The 24092-nt window shown below is 43.5% G+C and overlaps 1 protein-coding gene and 1 long non-coding RNA gene across 4 annotated transcripts in view; one reads left to right on the top strand and one right to left on the bottom strand.

The window, feature by feature from the left end:
• The first annotated feature begins 3092 nt into the window (after positions 1 to 3092).
• Positions 3093 to 4818, top strand: LOC118251644 (C2 calcium-dependent domain-containing protein 4C-like). The gene is made up of 2 exons (XM_035553996.2): positions 3093 to 3161; positions 3375 to 4818. The coding sequence occupies exon 2, from the start codon at positions 3430 to 3432 to the stop codon at positions 4729 to 4731; it is 1302 nt and encodes a 433-aa protein (XP_035409889.1). The 5' UTR covers positions 3093 to 3161; positions 3375 to 3429; the 3' UTR covers positions 4732 to 4818.
• A 1381-nt stretch (positions 4819 to 6199) lies between these two features.
• LOC118251638 (uncharacterized) overlaps positions 6200 to 24092 on the bottom strand; it is a 32595-nt gene continuing 14702 nt past the window's right edge. The window contains exons 5-9 of one of the 3 annotated variants that reach the window (XR_004779890.2): positions 20658 to 20738; positions 20421 to 20556; positions 20154 to 20237; positions 18962 to 19052; positions 8551 to 9819 (exon numbers count right to left, since the gene is read on the bottom strand). This is a non-coding gene — a long non-coding RNA (uncharacterized LOC118251638). Of the gene's footprint in view, positions 7186 to 8550; positions 9820 to 18961; positions 19053 to 20153; positions 20238 to 20420; positions 20557 to 20657; positions 20739 to 24092 lie in introns of those variants that run through there. The other 2 variants (XR_004779889.2, XR_004779888.2) reach the window with 2 other exon arrangements.

Raw genomic sequence — 24092 nt, 5'->3', positions numbered from 1 at the left:
ATACCAGCTGTTCCAAGATACTAAATAACAGAAGAAAGATAAAGTTTTCAGATGAAATTTGCTGGACCTCTGTAACTACATTGCATTGCTATCTATCTAAGCTATGCAAAGTGACTTGATCTAAGCTGGAAATGGTGAGCGGACTGCTAGTAGCTATCTTTCACCTATGTCAAAATGACAGGAATGAATCAATGTGCTAAATATTTGCTCACAATATTGATCTCTGAAAAAAACGTAAGTGCCTCTCAGTCTGTTGAGGCTTTTTTCAGGAAACTACAGCTGGATGATTGCTGTTCTCTTTAGGAAAATGAAACTGAACAGGGCTATTTATTCTCACAGAAGCCTGGGGAAGTTTTGCATATATCATGTGAGGTAATATAATGCACTAAGCCATTTCTCCTGCTTTAAGAATGTCAGATTTTGTGTTCCCTTACCTATGCCTGCCTTGCACATTCCCTATTTACAGCGGAGCAGAAGTTTTTCTTTCTCTTCCCACTCATCTTGACTGGACATGTTGAGCAGGAAGGACAGAGCCTGAGTGGTGACCAAGTTCACCTTTCCACGGGCTCTGATGCCTTCTACAGGGAGCCCACCCTCAGTCCCTCCACAGGGCTGTGAGGGAGGTGGCCGTGCTGAGCCCCTGTGAGGGGAACTCCCCATCCCTGCTGCCCATCTGCTGCACGAGGCCTCCTGTCGCTCCCCCTGTGACCCCCTTGCACTGCAAGGACCCAGCCCTTGGAACTGATCACTGCCAGAGATGAAGACTGGGAAAGCAGTTCTGAATTTCCATCGTTACTCCAGCAGTTATCTTCTACCGAAACAGCTGCACTGCACAGGCCTTGCAGTTGTGCAGGGTAATGTTGTTCTCCTCCCCTGAAAGAAATAGGAGAGGGTGGGTAGTTTGTGTGTGGGAGGGTATACGGGCACCTTTTTTTTTTTTAATAAATAAGCAGCACATTGCTGTTGCTTACAGCAGACTGTAACCAGGGGTAAGCCAAGTCCCGAATCAGCCCACTGAAGGAGCTGGGACAGGCAGCTGGGACAGGCCGAGGCGGCGCGGCCACCAGGGGGGGCTCGGGGCCGGTCCCTCGCTGGGCTCAGGGCGGGCACGGAGCCGGCGGACCCCAAACTTCTCAGGAGGGAGACCCCCCGTCACGGCTCGTGCAGCCCCCGGCCGGACCCCGCGTGTCAGCAGGGACCGGGACGGGAGCTGAGGTAAAGCCGTGCCCCCAGCTAGATCCCTTCCGGTTTCAAAGTGGCTCGCTGCAGAAATTTGCTATAGCAACAGGAAGCCTCGTTGGCAGGGGTTTTTAATTACGGTCTGAAACTAATCAAGGAAAGGAGAAGCTTTTGAACGCAGGAAGCTAAAGAGCTAATCATCCGTTTGAGTGCCTCTTTCCAGGGGGGATGTACAAGTACTCCAGCGCTGCTGAGCTCCCAGCACGCCAGCCATCTGGCAAATGGCTGTAATGCGCAGGCCTTAGGGGAAGGGGGGATTCAGGGAAACCCGAGGGATTTTCCACTGGCTGTACAGGAAGCCTCAAGAGACTAAGTGGAAAGTAAGTACCTAAAACAGGGCGGCTACTTTCTGTCACTGCTGCCTGATGCTAGTTGCTGTACTTGCCGTATCAGGAGAACATGTGTGAACCATCACTGGAAGTAATAATGTTCCTACTAAAAATCCCTAATTCCTTAATTTTTCTCCATTTTTAGAAGCCAATCTTTTGTTGTTATTAAAAGCAGAGGTGTGCACATTGGGAAGAGGCTCACGTTGCAGAAACTACATGTAAGGTGTGACATGTATAGGACCATATTGCCTGGTCTGAAACAGTTCCAGCGTGCGCCCCACAGCTCTGCTTCCTGAAGGAGCCATCCCCCTGTCTTCTCCTCCCACGCCACCAAAAAGTCCAATTAGCTGGGGAAAGGGCCAGCCCCCCTCTAAGCCTCTCAGTTCAGTCAGATTATTTGAACCACACTCACAACAAGCAAGCCCACCGAAGTAAACTGCAGAAGCACTAACAATTGAAACATTATTAGGACATTTTGGGGTGTCCTCAACTCTTTTACAAAGCATGGCAGATTTTTTTCCCCCTCATTTAAACCCCTAGAGGACTATTATAAAAGCGAAGTTTAATTGTAAAACAAGCAGGAGAGGCAAGGCTCAGCCCCAGAATGTGTGTGTTCCTATCTAAACCTTTCAGCAGGTTCAAAATGTTCCCTGCCCCTGAAACCCACTAGATTTGTTTCCTCTGAGCATATCCAGTCTATTCCAAGCACTGAGTAAACATGAACTTCAGCTCTTCAGGGAGAAAAGGAAAGACAAAATTGTCTACTGTCAGTGTGTTACAGGCATACAGCTTCCACTGAGTATTCAGCTAACCTCTCTGGCAGGTTGTTTTGGTTTTGCTGTTAAGGTTTCTATTAGCAGCTTGCAGAGAAATCACAAAGAGTTTGCAGAGGCCCGTTTGTGCCCTGCTGCACTGCAGAGCTGTGTTGGTAAAGTTCATGGATCCCACCTGCTCTGTGCAGTGTCTGTTAAGGGTCACGCATGCCTGCACTTTGGAGATATTCCATTTCAAGGTGACTTGCCAGAGCGTTCCTTTGCCTCGTCTTTCTCCTCATTTCACGTGCATGCCCACTTCTGCTGCTGCTCAGCATCAGTGATAGGACACTGGGTCAGGGCTTGGTCGTCTCATGTTCTTTGTAGATAACAAGGAGAGGGGGGCACATATCCAGATGCAGAAAAGAGACCAAGTTCTTTTCAACGGAGCTTGCAAAACTGCAATCCACTCTTCCTACTGCTCTCACGCTGGACACCCGCCAGGATCTCGAGAAGAAAAGGAGCAGAGAGACAATCCCGCCTTTGTCCCGGGTTTGTTAGTTAATACCTCTGGACGCCGGCGGTAGGGCAAGGACGAGGGGCCCCGCGCTGTGATGCTGGCTCTGGGGCCGGGTTTGGCTACCGCCGGGAGCGCGGAACGGGGCCGGGCTGGGGCTGAGGCTGGAGCTAGAGCTGGGGCTGCCGCCCCCTCTCCCTCCTTCCCTCCCTCCGCCGGTGGCGCGGTGGGAGGCGCCCGGCGCCGCTAGAAAAGGGCCGGCGGCCGGTGCGGGGAAGCGGCAGCGGCAGGAGAGGGCTGCGGGGCGCGGCTTCCCTCGGCAAGGTACGTGCAGAGCTCTGCCCTGCTCTCAGACAGGGCTCGCTGCCGTGGGGTCTCTCGAGTGGCTTCGTTTCGACCTCTCGGCGCGATCCGCTTGCTGCCGCTCTGCGGGTTGCGCCGGTGCCGGTCCTGCCGCTCCCGGTATCCCTGCTGCCCCCTTTGCTGTTGTGCATCCGAGAAAGGTGTTCACGTACTTTCGTGTTTCTGTGTCTGCAGGTGGATTTGTGCTTTCGGCTGTTCCCCTCCGAGGACGTCCAGGCTGGCTACAGCGATGTGGTTCTTGGAAAAGATCAGAGCATCCCATGAAAACAGAAGCCTCCCTTGCCCTGCCTTCCTGGGACTGCCCCCTGGCCAAAACGTGCTAGAAAAAGGCCACCTGGGGGCTGCTGCTTTTCCCAACGTGCTCACCCCGGACAGAATCCCGGAATTCTGCATCCCCCCCAGGCTGGCCACCTCTGTTCCTGGAAAGGGCCCTGGCTCCCGCCAGTGCCACGATTCGGAGGACACAGATCTTAATTCCTCTGACTGCAGCTCCAGCTCCTCTTTGCCCCATCTCATCCAGGTGGAAAGTGCTGAAGAGATCCCAACCCTGGAGGAAGAAAGCACCAACTCAGACCCACAGTCCCAAGCGGCACTCTCCCTGCCTCACTTCCCCAGAGCCCCCACTTCCTATGGCTTCTGTACGTTGCTGGAGAGTCCCCACACCAGGAGAAAGGAGTCGATCTTCCATGGCGACACATGCGGTGCTCTGCCCGGCCTGATGCTGCCTCGATCCAGAGCTAACACTTTCAGTGACAAAGGGAATATGTCTAATCCTATTGCTATCAGCTTTGCTTCTGTAAGGCTGCCTCCTAAGCACCTTTCCCTGCACAGGCAAAGTGCCTGTGACAGCGATACTGCCTCCTCCAGTGACTCCTCTCCTTTCAGCTCCCCACTTCTCAGCAGATCGCCTCCCAAACCCTGCTCCTTGGTCAAGACACGAAGCCAAGAGGGATTGCTCTGCCGAGCACTGAAAGCCAAGAACAAATCCGGCATGGCCAGGAACAACTCTCTGTCTACAGAGGAGAGTAGCTCCACTGATAACAGCCCCAGTGCCATCAGGCGGGCCTCAGAGGGGCTGCTTGCCACGCGGAGCTTTAGCATGTCCTGTTCTCCCATCTTTCCCCTGGACCTTACCCAGAGCCGGGAGAGACTGTTGGGAGAGAGCACAGTGGTAATGGACAAGGGAGGCATGCTGAGGCTGTCAGCTGAATACTGCTCAGAAAACGAAAGGCTGCGGATCCGCCTGATCAGTGCAGAAGGTTTATATGATGACTCTGTAGACCCCAAAAACATAAACTGTTGCATCACCTTCTCCCTGGTACCAGGGAAAACGCAGAAGCAGAGAAGCACTGTTATAAAGAGAAGCAGGAATCCCATCTTCAATGAGGACTTCTTTTTTGATGGCATTAAAGAAGAAGAGCTTCACAGCCTCTCTGTGAGGATGAAAGCCACAAACAAAGGGTGCAGTATGAAACGGGATTACACCTTAGGAGAACGGGAGTTGTCTTTAACGAGCATGTTGTCCTTGTAATACTTCAAACAGTTATTTTGTATACTGGAAGTTTTGTACTGAATAAAGCTTTGGTTCTTTTTGTTAAAGAGTACTTCAAAGCACTACGTTGTTTGGTATTGCTCTCATGCTGTTGTAACTTATTTTACTTAACACTTCAAGCTCTGTAAGGCATTTGGTGCTATATTCAAAGGTGGCTGTGGAGCAGATCTTCTGCCTGTGAAGGTGGAGGAGGGGAGAGAAGAGCTAGTTTGCCTTTAGGATAAAGCATCAAGCAGTTATCAAGTCCAAGCTGTTTGGTATATGGCTTTGAGGGGGTGGGAGGGTTGTTTTTTCACTCCCTCTGGTCCCCAAGCACGTAGGTGGCATGTGCACACAGTAGGTGCTGAACTCTCACAGCTCCTAGGTATTACATTAGTTAAATAGACCGTTTAAACAGCACTCATTTACAGAAAGGAAGGTTTAATGTGCCCTGTGTTTGGGGAGGGAGAGAAAGGTTTGTTTAGGAAACAGCCATTCTCCTAGGAAGTGGGGGGGAGAATTTGTATTCCCAAAGCAGGCATTAGCAGTTTTCCATGCTTTGAGGATAACAAGATCAGCTTCTGCTGAGCACGAGCTAATAGTCATTGCTTGCAGGCTTGGCTCTTTCTCTCACAGACCTATAGTGTCAACATTAAGCAGTCAGGTGGCTTGCAGTCTCCTGCCTTGCGTCACTATGGAGAGGGTGATTGCTGTAGCACCATTAATATCTTCATTTACCTTTCTTTTCCGTGGTTGATTTTGCAGCTGCCAGGATGAAGTTGCCAGGTAATTATGTTTTGGTCAGGAACGTACCCTGGAGCTATGACCCTCAGTAATTCAGCTATTGCATCGTTTCTTCAACTGAGGTGGATAGGATATCAGTGCTGAATGGGTAAAAGATAGCTTTGGATCTTTGGGTTGAATTCCTGCTTCAGCTAATGACTTGTTATGTACCTTGTTCAAGGCACTATCGTAAAATTAGGATAATCTTTCTCCATATTGTAGCAGCAAATGGTGAGTGGCTGAAGTGCTTGCTTCAATGTCATGAGAATCACAAAGGTACAGAGCTTCTGCATGCTTGAAGGGTTCCCCCACCCCCTTTATTTTTTTTGGCTGTGGTGAACTGGGCCTGGGTGGAACAAATAAACTTGTAGAAACTGCAGCTGTGCAAGTGCAAGGAGACAGAAGCTCAGTCTTGGAAATCCAGGCCTGTTGCTGCCTCACTTGATTAAGCTGCAGGCTTCATTATGTGAAAGGTAGATAAGCCTTAATGGGGGAGCAGTCCACACAGGCCTGGGGCACAGAAAAGGAAGGGTTGTTTTTTTTCAGAGTTGATTGTGAGGCTGTAGAAATAGGGCATTGCGTCTGCCAAAATCGACAGCTTTAAGGATCTTTCAAAAGGATTTCTAGTAGATCCTCCCCCTGCCCTATTCTGGCAGGAGTTTAACTGCCTGCAAATCATGAGCCTATTCGTGGGAGGTTGTGATATTGCTTGGCCACCTAATCATTTGATTCTCTTTCAGGCTTTACCACCCCAGGAAGGATTTTCTTCCTTGGTATAGCAGAAAAAGCCCAAAGGATGTTAACTGTGATGACGAGTGGTCAGAAATGCTTACTGCTAGTCCTTGATCCATCTCATGTGAGATGTTTAAAACAGAATTCTCGTACAAAGCACAACTTGCACAGGGGAATGGCTGAGTATATTCCCAGAAGCTGATTAAAATCAAATGTAGTAATAATTCCTTTGTGCTAAAGGAGAGAATTAAATGTACTAATACATGTTTGTGCAGCAGGAGGTGATGCACTGTCACTTGTATCCCTGAATCAGGCCAAACTGACTATAAGCAAAAATAAAAAGGTAGTGGGGAGATGTGAAATTAAAAAGTGTGACTTCAAGGAAGAATTAAGATTGCTGCAAATGACATGAAGCCTTTTTAAATGGTCGTTGCATGCCAAAATGACTTACAAAGGAGCCATTTCTTCCTACTTCTCCCATGTTGTACGGAGTTCCCCATAGGAAGTCAAATGCTTCTGCTTCAGGCTGATCACTCATCCACCATCACAATTTTAGTCCTTGGGACTTAAGGTTTCTTCGCACGTATACCCACATGAAGAAAGAGGCTGAGATATACAGAGGAGAACAGTTCAGAGGTTCACTCACAGTCACACTGCAGTGTGTATCTACCTGCCCTGTGACAGGGATGCAGAATGACCGATCAGCTGAGGTGGAAAGGGGCCTCTGGAGACTGAATCCCCTGACTGCTGCTGTGAGCAGCGTCCTCTTTATCGCTGCCCATCATCCCATTATATGCAATTATGAAATCTCTCCTGAATCTCCTCTTCTCCAGGTGAATGGGCATAGCGTATTTTCTGGCATCAAAGACAGGTGGTTGTAAAGTCTCATCCATCATCTTGCAGGGAAGGAGTTAAGTCCTTGGAGAAAGCCCTCCCTTCCTGTAATAGGAAAATAAGTTTTCAGTTCATCTAGTCAGGTATTTGAAGACGAAAATTCTTCGTCTCTGGTCAGCTGAAAGAGAATTGAGCTGTTTCTAATGCTTTTTAAAAATGACTAATTTCTGAGAAAGTCTCCTTACAGAGGTTTGATGATAGACCTGCCTGCTAGGGGATGACTTGCTCCTTCAGCTGACAGCAGCAGCAGACTTGCAGACCTAATTCAAAGGCAGAGTTTAAGCTTGGGAGGGACGGCTGGACTTTGCCTGTGTTTCTCTGGTAAATAATGTAACTTCAGCTTTTCTTTGATAATTTTCTTCTCTCATGTGAGAACTTTGAACTAAGTACTTATTCAGCTTCATTAGTCAGACTCAGGACTAAGTCTGAGTGTAATGCTGGAAGGAAAGGAGTTTTGTTCCCTTTCTCCCCTTTCTCTCCTCCCCAGGGTTTATTTGATCTTTTTACATTTTGGGGTATTTGATTCCTTCTGAGCTTTGGGGTGTTGCCTATCAGGGCACTGTTTTTGTTAGCAATGCAAAGCCATAATACAACTTGAACAGTTCGATTTGCCTTAATATCAAATATTGTAGGGCTTATTTTCTTGTGCTCTTAGAGGTCAATTGAACTGTAAGTGGTGAACTGTGCAACACTGCCTATGCTGCAGCTGCTTTCCAATAGCGTCTGTTGTTTTGGGGCTATTACGTAAAACACCTGCATAAGCAAACGAAGGCAACCGGATACTTCAACCTGGAAAAGACTCATGATGCTTCAGTGCTGATATGAGAGTCAACAGCAGAAAGAAAATCCACCTCCTGGCACTAGAAAACAACTCCTCAGAGTGAAGAAATGCCCTGTTCAGAAGTTTTCTAACTTTAAAATACCACATATAAAAATGTGTTACCCTAAATGGCTCTCTCAAGCAGAACTCCTGTTTTGGGTAGTCTGGTCAGTGCTGTTCAGTGGTGCTGGATGGCCAGATCACCTGGCAACATTGTGTTTTAAAAGAATTACAAATATTTGATAAAAGAAGTTCTTTCTGCCAAGGTCCTGGACTCCTGTTTTGCTAAGCAAATATTATCTGTTTCTGCTGCATGGGAAGTACTTATTGTGCTGGCCTTTTCAAATAGAGTTATTTTAGGCATGCCTCTTCAAATGGTTGGGGACAAATGTTACCACAAAGAAAGTCTTATGTTTTCCTTTATTTCGATGCCATTTTTCTGATTATAAATCCAAGGTCCAGAAACAAATCTGTGCAGATTCCACTCTGTGGTGCAACATACTGAAGTACAGTAGGGTAAAACAGTTCCTATAACCATGCTGCTTTTCACGTAAAGTTTAGGAATAACACCGAGGGAAGCAAATATCTATGACCTCAAAAGCCTAAGAGGACAGATGTGTAGATCGGGGATTAGGCGGCTCAGTGACTGCAGTATCACATTCCATGTATTGCACCACTTGTTCTAAGCTGCTCCTGTTTTTCCAGACCGGGTCTGGAAAGGCACTGCTGAAAATGGCACCCCCGCTGTCTCCGAGCCCTTCCCAGGGGGAGCTCTTCAAGGAGACTGCCCCTCAGCTTTTCCAGTCCACTGCAGTGGCTGTGATGAAAGACTGAAAGTATGGTGGGGTCTCACAGGCAGAAATTCTTCTGATTTCACCTAACTATTAATTGCTGCAAGTAACTTTAATTTTCCTCAGAAAACCGAGGAAAAAAGAACAGCTTAACAAATGTACAAATCTTTGCAAAACCTGTCTTCATGTTGCCAGGCTGTTTCCCCCAGGCTAGGGAAGCTGTCCCGGAGGAATCTATGTAAGTAGGATTGCTCTCCTCAGAACTGCTTGGGACCTTGTGCCACAGGCCATGTGCTTGCTGGGCTGTCCTAGTGCTCTCCAGCACCTACCACCTGCTTCAGAGATGCCCACTTGTCCTGCATCTAGGTCAGAGGTCCTCCAGCTTGTTTAGGGGGCCAAATTGTTGGGCACAATATTTGGCCAAGGTAGGAAAGGTAATGAGTCACATCTATTGATGGCTTTTTGTAGCAGGATGTTTGACTAAAACAAACAGCAGCCTTACGCTCACAAAATGAATGGCATAATTAAATGCTATCTGTCTTCCATTATTATGTGTTCTGAACACACACACACACACACACACACACAAACACACAAAACCCACAAGATTTTGTCTGCATTTTAAAATAAGATGGCATTTCAATACAGACTTAATACTGATTGTCAATGAAATGTACTCTAGAAATACTAACATTATTAACAGTGTGTTAGAAAAAAAATCTTTTTTCCTTTTTAAATCTTTCTGGAAAATCCTTTATCACAGTGGAGGTAAAAGGAAGCTGGCTGTTGCAGAAGTGTCTGTGAACTGATGTACTGTGCAGAAAAGGGACTGACAGAAAACCCAGGTGGCAGGAGGAGATAGAGCTGCAGATGCCCGAAACCAGACCTCAGCCTGGTCTGTGCACAGAAGCACACTGCCTGCGGACAGGGGCTGCTTTGGGTTTGTGCATTGGTCCTTCGTGTCTGCATCCACTGGGATTGCTATGGAAGTCATTCTTCATGCTGCCAGTTTCTTCGCATTTAGGGAATCCTTATAAAAGGAAAAGATCTTCCAGAAGTTCTTTGCTCCTGTGAGGAACAGAAATGGCTACAGTTCACATTGCTGCTGGCATTTGGCAACTGGAAATTGAACACAGTCCCAAAGATGAGAAGAATGGTCCAACAAACTGGAATGAAAAGAGATGACAGCCTCTTTTTGCCTTGATACCATCACAAGTGATCAAACAGCTGTCTTCTGATATTTTTTAACTCCCTCTGCTATTCCTTTTCTATTTCTGGCCATAAATGTTGTCATGCTACAAAATTAGCTATCCTGAGTGGTACAGTGAGAACCTGACCTTGCCAAGCATCGCATGTACTGGACAGAAAACAGTGAACAAGATTTTCCAGCTCATTTCCTTTCTGTTAAAGCTAAATGATTTCTCTACTTGCATTTCTCAGCCTCTTCAGGGCAAAATCAGGAAGCATTTGAAAGAACACAAGGTAAATGAGAAGGCTGTGGCTTCTTCTCACTGCAAGTAACAAAAGAGTAGCGTTTTTTTTTTTTTTTTAAGTAAGAGGGCCAGCCAAAGTTCTGTGTCTTCACTACATTGCTTAGTTGAGGAGCCATGTACAGGGAAACAGATCACACACAGCCTGTTTAAACTGTTGCTGTGAAGTCCAGGAGGTCACACAAGTATAGTTTTCCAATGTTTGCATAACCCTAAGTGTTGTGGGTTGCTTGTGGCTGTCTCACCAGGTTCCTCAGCTGCCTGTAAGGATGAGCCCTTCCTTGCCTTGACATAATAGATGAGAAACACACTGAGAAGAGCACTTGGGTAAGAGGCTCATATTAAAGGTGCTCATCTTCTCACATGTAGAGCTGAAGGATAAGAAGGGGTAGCTCAGAGTGGCGCTGCTCAAATTCCCATCATTATTTCTGTTATCCCCTTATCAAAATGCACAGTTCCATAAACTGAAACAATCTAACTTCAATCTTTGCTCTGTTTTTGGTCAAACCTTCCTCTCCTAACCATTAGCAATTTCCAGCAAGCAATAAACCTCAATTTATCATCCCAGTAAAAACAATAACAGACATTATCTTGAAATGCCAGAGACAGCCTAATTTTGTCTGAGGTTTCTCTGATTTCACCATATTATTTATATAACTGTGATTCTAGACGATACCCTGGTTGAGTACACTTTAGCCCGAGCCATTCTAGCAGCCCCGTGCCCATAGAAGAGCTGTGACTGCCAGATTTGCTTTCTGCTGGCATCCCAGTCATCAAATTTTGGGAAAGGAGTTGGGCAGTAGGCACAGCTGGCTTTTGTCGTGCTGGATGCTAGAGCTACAGCTAAGCTGGAGGCCCCAGCACCACTCCCACACCTACTTGGTGTGACAAAACTTTGATGTTAAAAATGGGCTCCACAGAACCTGCTGCCCAGCCTGTAGGGACTGCTGAGCTGTGCTGAAGCTGAGGCTGAAGCCCAGGTGGGCAAATCCCCTGTTAGAGCCTGCTGCATGCAAACGGCTCATGCTGAGTGTTGGCAGAAGCATTCTCAGTGATGATGAAAGAGCAGTTGTGGTCAATGCTGACTCTCACACCCTTAATTATTTTGCCTAAAGTGTTGAAGCTGATCCAAGACAGTAATTCAGTTAGGCAGTTTTGGATCAGTTAGTTGGGGGTGGTAGTGGTGGTGGCATGACCTGCAAGAAGAGCCAACCTTCCACAGATGATCTTTAATGGAAAAGTTGTCTCAAATTGTTGCTGTTTTTTTTTCAGAGAAAGCTGGTTAGCCCAGCTTTGTACTTAATATTCACTGCCTCACATCTTGGAACAGCTAAAACAGACTTTGAGTTCATCCCTTGCAGACAGCGGGGCAGAAGCGTGCCTGAAGCACAAACCAGCAAGGAGCGTGGCGATGTGCCATCTGCTCAGTGGGCTGTAGCCTCAAATCCACAGTTGTTAATACTTGCTTGTTGTCAGTCTCCTGGCTTATTGCTGGGCACAAGGAGAGCTACTTTCGTGTGGGTAGCTGAGCAGTGCAAGGAAGCCTTATTTGATGCCACAAAAGAGTTGCACCTGGAATTTGTGCCCCTTGTGTGTTCTCAGGGCATGGGGCTGTTAGAAGTGAATGTGACCTTCAGCAGGGAGTGTCACTTCCCAATAGGGTGATTATCCCAGTGCCCTGACAGAGGATGCGATGCAGCTGAGAAATCATGTTACATCTTTCTTTGTAAAAACTTCTGATTTTTGTTCAGAAAATTTCCTAAACTGTTCTCCAGATCTGTCACCCAGCTGCCTTTATAGCAGGATGCTGGAGTATGTGCTTCATCCATAGGAATCTGAAACAAAACCATTAATGTGAAAAAGCTGGTAAAATTGAGAGTTACTCCTAATCCACTGGGAGCACCAGACATTATCCAAGTCTGTGTAAAACTTGAGTACAAATCTAATTCAATAGTGAGTTTCCTAAGACTTGTCCTAAATATTTCTACTGGGAAGGAATGGGCACATTTAGTAACTGTAGGCCAGAAGGATTATGTGAGTCTGGAAGATTTCTGTATTGTCCTACAAATACACATGGCTTCATTTAGACATCTGCTTTAAAGATACCTTGCTAGCAATGAATGAGTTAAGTTTGCCTCAGGAATGGGACTGGATGGAAGTTACTAGAGAATAGATATGTTCCAGCTGGCAGGAATGATCTGTCATGCCAGCAAGTTACTATATGGGTACAGAAGATGAGGCTTTAATGTCGAACAGCCCATGCGAACAGAGCACTTAACAACTGCATGAATGCAAAAGAAAACAAAAGGATACTTGCTTTGTGGGACCTTTTTAAAGGTCAAAATTCAGCATACTGTGAGGGAAATTACTGGAGGAGAAACTGATAAAGTGGAAAACCAAAATGTGAAACTAGGATTATCAGTATGGAGCTAATCTGCTTCACTTATTTGTATTTCCACTCAGTGTTCTTGTAGTAAATAAATATTATTTGAAGTCTGGATACCGCTTATAATTCCTTTTTTCCTGATAACAACTTATTAATAGGTAAACTCTCATTTCTAATGAAGATCAGTCCTTGCTACGGCATTGACTTTTTGCCAGCTTCAGAATCACAAAATAGTTGAGGCTGGCAGGGACCTCAAGAGCAAAAATAGTTGAGGCTGGCAGGGACCTTAAGACCTAATCCAACCCCTTGCTCAGGGTCAGCTACAACAGATTGCTCAGGACCATATTCAGTTGCATCTCCAACGCATGAAGAGTCCACAACCTTTCTGGGCAACCTATCCCAGTGTTTGACCACCTTCAGAGTAAAAAAAAGCTCTGGTTTTCTTTCCTTTTTTTCTTTTTATTCCTCTTGTGTTTTCTTAAGTTCAGATGGAATTTCCTGTACTTCAGTTTGTGCCCACTTCTTCCTGTCATTTCACTGCATAGCGCTGAGAAGTCTGGCTTTGTCTTCTTTGTCCCCTCCAATCACACTTCCATCATTGCTTTTAGTCACTTTCACCTTTCAAAGGCAGAAGGTGACTTTCCTGGTTGTGTTTTGCTTGTATGTTTTGCTAATACCAGAAATCTAATATAAGATGTCTCATCCATCTTCACTTTCTTAAAGGAATACAGATATTTTTGGCCTGATCCTGCTTACACTGTGTAAAGGGAATCTCAGGAAAATGTCACAAAGGCTGAGTTAGAAAATTACTTGTAATACCCAAAAGAGATGTAATGTCTTCAGTGTAAAATTCAAGTGTTGGAAAACTACGTCTTAAAATGCAAAAAGCAGAAAGCCTTACACATTTCCTTGTGAGAAATATTACAATATTAAAGCCTCCCCTTTCATTATTCCACTGTAAACTTCACATTTACAACTGAAATACAAAAGCAGTAAGATGTGCCCCGTCATAAGATTCCAATACAACTAATGGTCTTGTTTCTTATTAAAAACGGGCATTTTCCAGCAATGGGGAACTGCTAAATCTATGGAGAAAGATACAAAAATGAAGCACAGCAGAGAGGTTAATCAGACTGATGTACTAAACACTAAAAATTGTTGCTGATGTTTGTTTGCATTCTGTATGGAAAAGTCAACAAAGACCTTGAGCTATTTGGACTGATTGTGGTTTGCAAAGAATCAAAATATTTAAAGTTGTGTGTTTCTAGTAATGAGATGAATTTGATAATAAAAATAAGTATGTCACGAAGAAGCTCCAAGGCCTTAGTGCATCTGTAGTGCTGATATGGGGCAGCATGGGATATAAGTTTATAGGTGCTGTGAACTTCTGATGGGTGTAAATATACACATATCTGAACGGTTTAAAATATCTACATTTTAAGACTGACTTGACTGTTTTAACATTTTATCTCTGCAGTCCAAAATTGAGGCTGGTGGCTTAGGCCCACAGACCTTATTCCAACACAGGCAGTTCCTGTAGTTCTTGGTATATTTGCTGTGTTGAAGAGCTCATATGCATGAGCTATGCATAGATTTAATTTTAACAAATGCACCTGAATAATATGCCTAGGTCCTGTTTTAGCTCTGGTCTAGAGAGGCAAAAATACAGAGAACATTCTGCAAGAAATATATAAATTGTAACCTACTTCAGTAACAGTTTCCTAAGAAATATAATCAAACTTTTGTTGTTTGACCAAAATAAATGGAATAGGAAGAAAGGGCCCTTTCAGTGAATGCACTGGCTGGGCCAGAGGCTGTGCTTGCTGGCATACTAACAGCAGCAGAAGACCTCTCTATGGAGCCAGCTCAGTTCTCTCCTGGGGACACTGAGTGGCCACAAATTGCGATTGCTGCTGCCCTTCAGGCTGTAGCGGGAGCTGCTATTGAAGGATTAGCAGGCAAGCTTAAAAGCAATGGATACTAAATTAAATTATTTATAATAAACAGAAAACTCTGTAGACAAACTGGTAGATATTTCAAGGGTAAATTCCGTAATGGCATAGTTGTGTTGCAGTGCACTCTTACCTAATGTATTACGAGCTCATACCTTGCTCTTTTGTCAGCTGTTGCTGTTGCAAAGGTCAGACCCTCTGAGTCTTTATCTCAGATTTTTAGCACATCACTTCACTATTTTTGCTGACTTCTCTCCTGGAAATGTATTATCTTCTCCCACCTCTCTCCATTGCACACAGTAAACTCTTCTCTCTGGTGTGTCCTCTTTGCCATAAATCTTTTTCAGGTAAGGACAGAACTGAAAGCCTGTGTTCCTTTATCTGTCTCCATGTGTCCATCTCCCTACGTTCTCCTAAATTGTTCGGCCTCTTTGCAAGCGCTTTATTTGCCTTTGACAGTATTGTCTTTGCTCCAGAACTATGCAATTCCAGACAACGTATTTTTACCCATGGGTTACTAGAACTGGGTCACTTCCAATTGTGCTATGAAACATGTCATGCCTTGCAGATGATGCAGCGCAGCACTGACATCACAAACCTGATTGTTTCCAGTCAGCAGTTCCAACACAGACAGGACTGGTAATATCAGAGTACCTGGAGTAAAACTAAGTGTGAACTTTGGTGCCAAGCATGCAGACTGTTGCTTTATATTAAACCTAAAGCTACAATACAAGGGCAATATTGGTATATAGTAATATAGACCTGGTACTTTTTCTCTTTTGTTGGAAACTTCACACTTTGTACTTGGGAGATAGGCTTAAAAGTAAAAAAATTATTCTCTTTACTAATGGTCAGACTGACTTGCATAGAAACTGAAATACTTCACTGTGCAGACTGCTTCAAGCTATTTAACACAGTATCTCTGGTTTTACAAATCCCTGATAAAATAAAATGGCTGCCTGATGCAGAAGAGATGATTGCTCCCTGTGCCAATACCTCCCTCCCTGAGAAGGATACAGCACACAGTGTTTGTTTGTTTCTGTTGGTTGGTCTGGGTTTTTGTATTTCTATTTTTTTTTTCTTTTTTGCTTTCTTCCTCCTGAGAGACTTCCTCCACAGCCACAGCAGGTAGCATGCTACTGTCATAGGCACATTTCTACTTTGCCTATGCCTTTGGCTCTATTACCTACTTACAGACCAAGTACTTGAGCATTCATCTTTGATGTTACAGCTTAGTTTGTGTTTTAGTTGTAAAGACAGACGAGATGGACTCTTTCCTGATAGAACCTTTGACCCTCAGCTCCTCTGAGACTAGCATCTCCCCTGCTTCAAGTACATTGAAGAAAATAATTTGACAAGGCAGAAGATTTTCTTTTCTGATAAATTACCAGTGCACAGCATGGGATTCAGCCATGGTCCATTTCTCGTTGTTCATTGCACTTAAATTAACAAGATCTTTTACTGCACACGCTGCAGGACTAAGGCCTCAAAGGATGAAAAGACTTGCAGTATGTGATAAAAGCATACCTCTGTTAAAGTGAAAAATACAAAAAAAATAACCCATGCCTCATCTGCACTTAGAAACCACTGCTGTCTAAATTGAATAGAATGGGTTTCAAAGTTAAGATATAAAAATGCTGACAAATACAGAGAATGGGACAAGACTTTTTTTTTTTCTTTTTTAAAGTGACCAGAACTGAGTGTTCTTTAAAGAGTTGAGGGTGAAAAAAGCCCTCTAGAATTTTACTGTGCTTCCCTGTTTTAACTTGTCTTTATTAGTTTCTTTACTCCCAACAGAGAAGAAACAGTTTTCCTTGTAATCACGGTACCATTTATGATCCTGCTTCTTGAATTTTACTTGCTGTAAGATTTTGAGAAGCTACTTGGAAAAAAGTCTTCTCTTGATTTTTAGAGTTCTTTGGTAGCTAGAGCCTATTAAATAGGTCAGTGAATTCTATTTGACAACTTCTGTAATTAGGTTCTTGTCTGACAGATACAAAAACAGGAAAGTTTTCCCCATCCCCAGCTCCCTGCTCCCCCAGCACTTTCCTAAATTCAGTTTCTTTTTCCAAGGCAAGTTCAAATGCATAACCCAGAGTGACAGCAGTTTAAAAGTGAAGACAGGAGTTGTTGGATGCATATGGAGGAGTGACTCAGAGCCCTCAGTGCAAAGCAATTTACTGCATAAACATGCATTACTCTTACATGTGCTACAGTAAAGTCTGAAGAGAAGCCTTTGCCCAGGATACCTCCGAAGGGAAACTTCAGTTTACCATGCTCTCTAGTATATCAGGTCTATAGCTGCCATTTAAGTACCATTCTTTTTATTATAAAAGAAGCAAAAGTGAGTTAGTGGTAGTATCAGTAATGACTATATTCCCTTGTGTGACAGGAGACAAAGTTCACCACTTCCTCTCTAATTTCCATCAGTCCCTCTTCCTCTGATACCATACAGCCTTTTACATCCACCTCAGTGTGCCTCCTCTCCATTCCCATTTCGTTATGTGAGGGTTATCTGAAGAGGCTGGACATTTCAGTTGTGGGTTGTATGCAGGAAAACAGTAATCTAAGTTGTTTTGTGCCATCTGTGTAAGTGTATGTAGACTTAAGTGAATAAATTGGGCTGAGTAACCTGAGTATTATGCTATTTTCACCTATCAATTTGTATAGATCATGAGACAAACAGAAAGCAGCATGGGTCTTCTATAGGTCTCCCAAGAAAACATAGCTATGCAAATAAAATAAAATAAAAGCAGCAGCAACAGAAATTTAGGCCTACTGAATGGAGGATTGGGCCTTGAAACAAAACATGTAATATCCCAGAGTACATTGTTCTCTTGGAAACAATTTTTTAAAAGACCTAAATGGAAGATTGTTTTCTAGGAGATACATCATAAGGAAAGCTGGGGATCAGCCCCAGGTGGATTAATTTTTAATGACAGAAGCATTTTGGCCTATGTAAAGCTACTGGATCGTCACGTAAGTGCCCCATGTTGCCCTGGTAACTGATGTTGAAAATGTGCGTAACAATCATTTGCTTTGGAAAGAGCTGGCAACACATTGCAACTTGACTTGTTAGCAATGCTTTTATACACTGAGTAGTGGTAGGTGCTAGGAGATTTCTGATAGCTACATAAATATGGCTCAACCCATACAGGCCTGTGCTACCAAAATTTCTGTAAACCACAAAAGACAAGAGAAGTAAGAAGATGCAAATGGAGAGTAGAGAGACACAGAATGCCATGCAAAAAGAGACCTGCAGGTTTCTTGCACACCAAGTCCACTTCAAACTCACAGAAACATAAACATTAACAAAACCCCCTACATAGGATTCCCTCAAGTATATGAAGCACAAAACATTTAACAAGAATACCGTTAATATTAGAGTACATCTTAAAACACAATTATTGTCCTCTTCATTTAATGAAACATTACACCCCATTGGAACAAGCAGTCTGTGCAATAGCAAGTTTAAGGAAATAAAATTAGGCATCCTTATATCTCCCATGAATTTAAAAGAGTTCTAGGAAAAAAAGAAAGAAAAAAGCATGGTCTTAGTAATGACAGGCTAACTTCCCATGGAGAAAAGTCGATGGAGTTGCTGGTTCACTATGTGCCTTTACTAAATGTTTCTTTCGCCACCCAGATTCTGAGCCTCCCCTCTAAACTGCCACCCACAACTATTTTGCATATCTGTGACTGATAAACATAGCAGAAGCCTACTCTGTACATGCGAGTGGGAAGCACGCATCCAGGCTCTTCATCCCTGCTCAGTGTGTATGGAATCAGTTGATTCATCATTCATGCTGCTGCTGAAGAAGTCCAGGCACCAGTGCATCATCATGATTACTTTAACAAAGCTAACTTAGAAATGACACCAGAAACAATACCTAATGGCATGTTGTTTCACTCTTAAAAGCAACATCTAATATATACTTACAAGAAAGAACAAGGGGATGAAAGTGTGTTTTTCTGACTGATAAAATGTGAGGCTGAATATTTCTGACTTTTCCCACATTGGCATGTAATTGCTCAGGTGTTGTGTCAGCTGCTCGAGGCAGCTTCAGTCTGCAAAGCAGAGGCAAACAGATTCCCCCATGCGAGATCAGTAATTGAACATCAGCGTAATGCTTATGGAGGTAGCTTATTCCAGGCCCACAGCATTTACAGACATTGCCTAGCCAGGCTGTCAGCCACACCAGGCTTATTTGGGATGTTTTGGAGTTAACTGCTGCATCAGACATGGGTAGTAATATCCTTCCTCCATGTGCACCCTGGTCAAATGCATTGAAGAACATTTTGCAAACATATCTCTAACTATGTGCCTCTCAGCCAGGGAACTCCATGAACTGCTGACACTTCTTGGTGCAGCTTTGACTTACCAAAGAGGTTCCTGAGGGAAGTCTGACAGGTTCAGCAGCCCCGCAGTTAACACATTTCCCAGACTGCATCAAAACTATTGTACCATCAGACCTGCCACATAAACAAATGAACTTCTTATAAAAACGCTTTTAACCTGTAATTTAACATTTTTTTTGGGGGAAAGTGTCAAATCTGCATTTCACATAAACAGATATATGAGTCATTACAGCGAGTGTGTTTATTGTACATGGCAGTTCTTTCCAAAACACACATGTTTAAACAGATGGCTTATGTTGACTATTAATGCAGTTCCTGCAATTAAGTTCAGTCTGAACAAAGTAGACAGAGACTGACATTCTATTGACATCAAAGCCAGTGTATTACATCTTCCCCTTATGAATGTTCAAATTCAGATCTGCTACTATAGCCTTACTGAAATGTCAACTGCGATAAGTCACGATGTAAATGAAGAGGAGAGATAAGGTAGCTGGCATCTTGCTAATTTACTTTTTGACTGGGATTTACTATATGCATATTCATGCTGTTATAATGGTGAAAGTCCATGTTTCAGCAAATTACTGTAAATAAACACAGCAGTAGGGTTAAATTTGGCTCTCCATATCTATAGGTGTGGTGGGCTCAAAGCACAGGCAAACTAGTTTTTACTGGACAGGGAGCCCAAGAGCAGCAGGGTGGTGGTGTGCTCTGCTGGCTGTGCTGCCAACTGAAGCAGCTACATGGCCCACGGATGATTATCACAGAATCATCTAGGTTGGAAGAGACCTCCAAGACCACCTAGTCCAACTTCTGACCTAACACTAACAAGTCCTCCACTAAACCGTATCACTAAGTGCTACATCTAAACGTCTTTTAAAGACCTCCAGGGTCCTCCATTATGGTCCTGCAGGCAAAGCAGCTGTGCCAGAAAATAAAAATGGCCATACCTGCTCACACTCAAAGCTATTCTAGCACAGTATTGTGTTGATGGAGGACATTGCAATAGGGGCTGGCTAAGAAGGAACATGAGAGCAGCTCAGATGAAATGGCCCAGATGACAAAGCTTAGGCTGCTTCAGGTCTTCCTGAACTGCAGCCTGTTTCCTTGTATTTAATAGTGCCTAACAGGTTTCTCCTCTATGAATTTGTTGCAGAGGTTTTGGAATCAATGTAAACATTCGGTATTCACAGTTTCCCGTAGCAAAGTGTTTCATACCTTAGCTGTGTGTTACATGGAAGAAGTGCCTCCCCTTCTTTTGAACTTGTTATTAACTTCATTTAACAATCTGCAGGTCTTACACTGGAAGAAACAGTGAACAATTGTTCCTTACTCACTGCCTCCTGTGATTTTTTTGTAAGTCTATTCTATCATCTGTTTTGTTTTCCAGGCTGAGGAACTCTATACTATTTCTGGTATGGAAGGAGTTTCATACCTTTCTTTATCACTTTTTCTCTATTATCTGATCAGTATGTTTTTGCATACCTATCTTATTTATTTTCAGGTAAACTTGTGCAGCAGGCAGTGCTTTGGCCCTGCAGCTGGAGTCTCCTGGTTGCATTTCAGTGAAGGGGCATCTCCAGTTTCATGTGACCTGTTTAGGAGATGTTAGTTGTAGCTTCTGAAACAACATAGAAGAACAAGTGTGTTTAGGCTTAGTGAAGTAGAGGAGCTGCTTATAACAGCTTAACAAGCATGTCATATCTATTAAGTGCTGCTTACCTTTTCCTCCTTCCTTGGTACTCTCCCAAACCAAATTTCATCTTCTGCTTCTTCCTCTATTATATTCTTCTTCGCTTAAATCTAGTAGTGGAAAAAAAACAACAACATGCATTTCATATGTGCCTCTGGACAGAGATGTTTTAAATGCCTTTTCATATTCAGTAGTAACTTCCTAAATAGGCATGCATGGGAAAAGCTTTGTTACAGCACAAAAGCTGTGTAGTAGTTAGGCTAGTTTGGCTTCTGCTCTAGCAGGGCCTGTGACACAAGTTCTTGGAAGATCTCCGAGTGTCATGGCATGATGCTGGACAAGGCTGAAGCTGAAGCAGAACAAGGTCCCTTTTATCAAAAAGTCTGGCACATCTTCAGCATTACAGGGCTGGCGCTGCACAGTGGAACACTGCCTCCCTGCTGAAATACCACCAGCTGTTGAAGAAGAGAGCTCATTTTCAGTCACACAAATGCAAATAGCCAGAGAGCAACATTCAACAATCTAATTAAGGCTGAACAAGAGGAGAAACTTGATATCTTACAACCTAGAAAACAACTAATCATCCCTCTTTGAGTGGTCATTGCTGGAAGTAAAACAAAAACAGCAAACAAACAAAACAAACAAGTAAGAAACAAAAAATACGCAAACCCCAAAACACACAGACACACGAAACAAACCCCACGACATTTCTGGGAAAGCCCTAGGAAAACTATTTCAGGAACAACATACTTTACTTAAATTTCTTCCAGTTTGTTTTTGACCAGCTTTAACAGAATTCACAAGACAAGAATAAAAGGGAAAATATATATCTCCAATTTTACAAAGTCTATGAGCTTTCATTTCAGTGTATATACACTAATAAATGTGAACTTCACAGAGTTACTATTTCAGCACTTCATGGTAGTATTAGGAGAAAAAACCAACCTTGCATAGAAACCTTTCAGTGAAATAGCCTGGCTGTAGTAGATTTACCCTCTAAAAAGCTATAGTTAGTGTTTCAGTTGACACAAAGCTCCAGGAAGGAAGTTTTAGACCCAAAGGGAAGAACACCCTGGATGCTTTTCCAGTAAGGGGTAACTACAGCAACCACCAGGCATGGCTATTAGTTCTTTACAGAAGGAGAAGTAAACTTCAGTTGTGCTGCAGCTAGATTAAATATTTGTGAAGCTCATTTAATGTCCTTTCAACAAGTGAACGTATAATGGTCTAAACAGCTGTAATTATAATGCATAAACATAACCTAAGAAAATAGATTCTTTTTATAACTTTCCTTGAAAAATGGCTTCAGAGCAGTAAAGGTAGTGTACTGATACCAGAAACATTAGGAAGCTGATTACAAGTGTATCTCCTAACACTAGTTATTCAGGTTGCTTGACACTTCCTGTCATCAAAGCAGGATTTCAGTTGTGTAACTTTGCCAAACTCTAAGTGTTTAGCCTCAAGTTTTCTAACCTGAATGCTAACCCCAGGCTACATTTTAGTGAGAAACACTGATCAAAAGGCACAGCCTAATGATCAAGCTTAGGAATGAGATTTTGTTTTTTAATTCTTGCCACCAAAGGCTTGGGAAAATGGTTCAAATACAGTATTGGCATGGCTCTTGTAGCAGGGATAGACCTCTTGATGCTCTTGTGCAAGTTAGAAAACCTTGATAAATTGTAACTTGCACACAATCCATGCAGACTTAGATCTTAGTTGCAAAAATCTCAGTATGTCTTGTCTGGCTTGCGCATGCCTGATAAAACTATGTTTTGCTATTTTTGATAAAGCTGTGTGTGCATGAACTCTACAGAGCAATTAAGCTTGATTCAGTCCCTGGATACAAGCAGAGTCAGACTTCCCACAACAAAGCTACTCTAGCTCCAGCACAGAGCTTGTCTTTTCAGAACTTGCATTGATCCTCCTGCTAGGATGCATAAGAAGGAGGAGGAGTAAAGGCTGAGGGGAGGGAGGGAAGCTGATGGGTTGCCTTGGGGAGGTGGCAGGACATGACAGCCCCTGCAGGAGTGGCTGATGACAGTGGTATGCTGGTCGTGGCTGGGAGGACCAGCGCATCTGGCCAAGGAGTCAGCAGGAAAACAGCTGAAAGAACTGGGGCTTGGAGAAGACAAAAGGAGAGAAGGAGCAGGGCAGAGAGTCAAACTGGGACATGAGGAAAAGCACGGGAGATTTGGGAAGGACCACAGCTGCAGTGGTCCAGGCAAGGGAACGAACGAAACAGTAGTAGTTTTTCAAGCAGCAAAAACAGTTTATTGATTTTGAGGATAAAATATTCAAGGTCAATAGATTTTTTTTTAAATGTGTGTTTTCTGAAAGTTAAGTTCTAAAACAAACTATTTCAAAAGAATAATATTAACCATTCCAACCATAGTAAGAAACATCCAGGTCTTTCCTTGGACAGAAGTTTCCCATGCTATTCTGAAGGATGTTGGTGTTAGCAAAGAATGTCTGCAGGCAACACACACTCATTTAATTTCTCAAATCCAATTTATGGACAAAAGAGAGGGAAAAATGATTAAATTATGGCTACTAGTAGTTCTTGAATTTTACCTCCTACTATGTTAAGCAAATGATATGATTGTGCTGATGCCTTTTTTTTTTTTAAATTCCTGTCTCTAAGCTTATTGGCATTTTCTCATGCCATGAAAAGGTAAAACTAATTTACTGAGAGATTATAGAGTAGTTAACTTATGTTGGTTTAGGCAATGATTCAGCTTCTGTCTGACATGAAACATCAATCTCTGTTTCCCTTTGGCTTGTGGATAGATGTGACTAACTTAACTTAGCCACACAGGTAAGTTAAGGAGTCTTACGGATAAGGCAAGGAAATAAGAGTGCTGCTCCTTGAAAAGCAGAATTACACTTCAGAACAGCAGCTATCACTTTAACCTTCTAACTGCTGAGCATTGGCAGCATTCCTGAGCTGTGCTTCCATGTCCTGTAATGCCAGCTATGAGGAGGGAGCAACTTGCTGCCAGTGGCCTTGATAAACCATTAAGCTTAATATTCAGATGGAAAGAGATGTGAATGGTGTGGTTTTGTTTGTTTGTTTACCTCAACATTTTCTACAAGTGAACAGCTTTTGCTTTTTCTATCTAGAGGGAATCTATCTGTATCTAACAAAGCACTAACAGGGCCTTGAAGATGATCGGAGGGCTGGAGTACCTCTCCTATGAAGAAAGGCTCAGAGAGCTGGGCATGTTCAGCCTAAAGAAGAGAAGGCTCTGGGGTGACTTCATTGCAGCTTTTCAATACTTAAAGGGGGCTTATAAAAAAGATGGAGAGCAACTTTTTGCTCAGTCAGATAATGACAGTACAAGGGGGAATGGTTTTAAACTAAAAGACCGGAGATTTAGATTAGAGGTTAGGAGGAGATTCTTCACTTGGAGCATGGTGAGGCACTGGAGCAGGTTGCCCAGAGAAGCTGTGGATGCCCCATCCCT

This window comes from Cygnus atratus, chromosome 11, assembly GCF_013377495.2.
Source record: "Cygnus atratus isolate AKBS03 ecotype Queensland, Australia chromosome 11, CAtr_DNAZoo_HiC_assembly, whole genome shotgun sequence".
NCBI lineage: Eukaryota > Metazoa > Chordata > Aves > Anseriformes > Anatidae > Cygnus > Cygnus atratus.
This window is presented reverse-complemented; position numbering and strand designations above follow the sequence as displayed.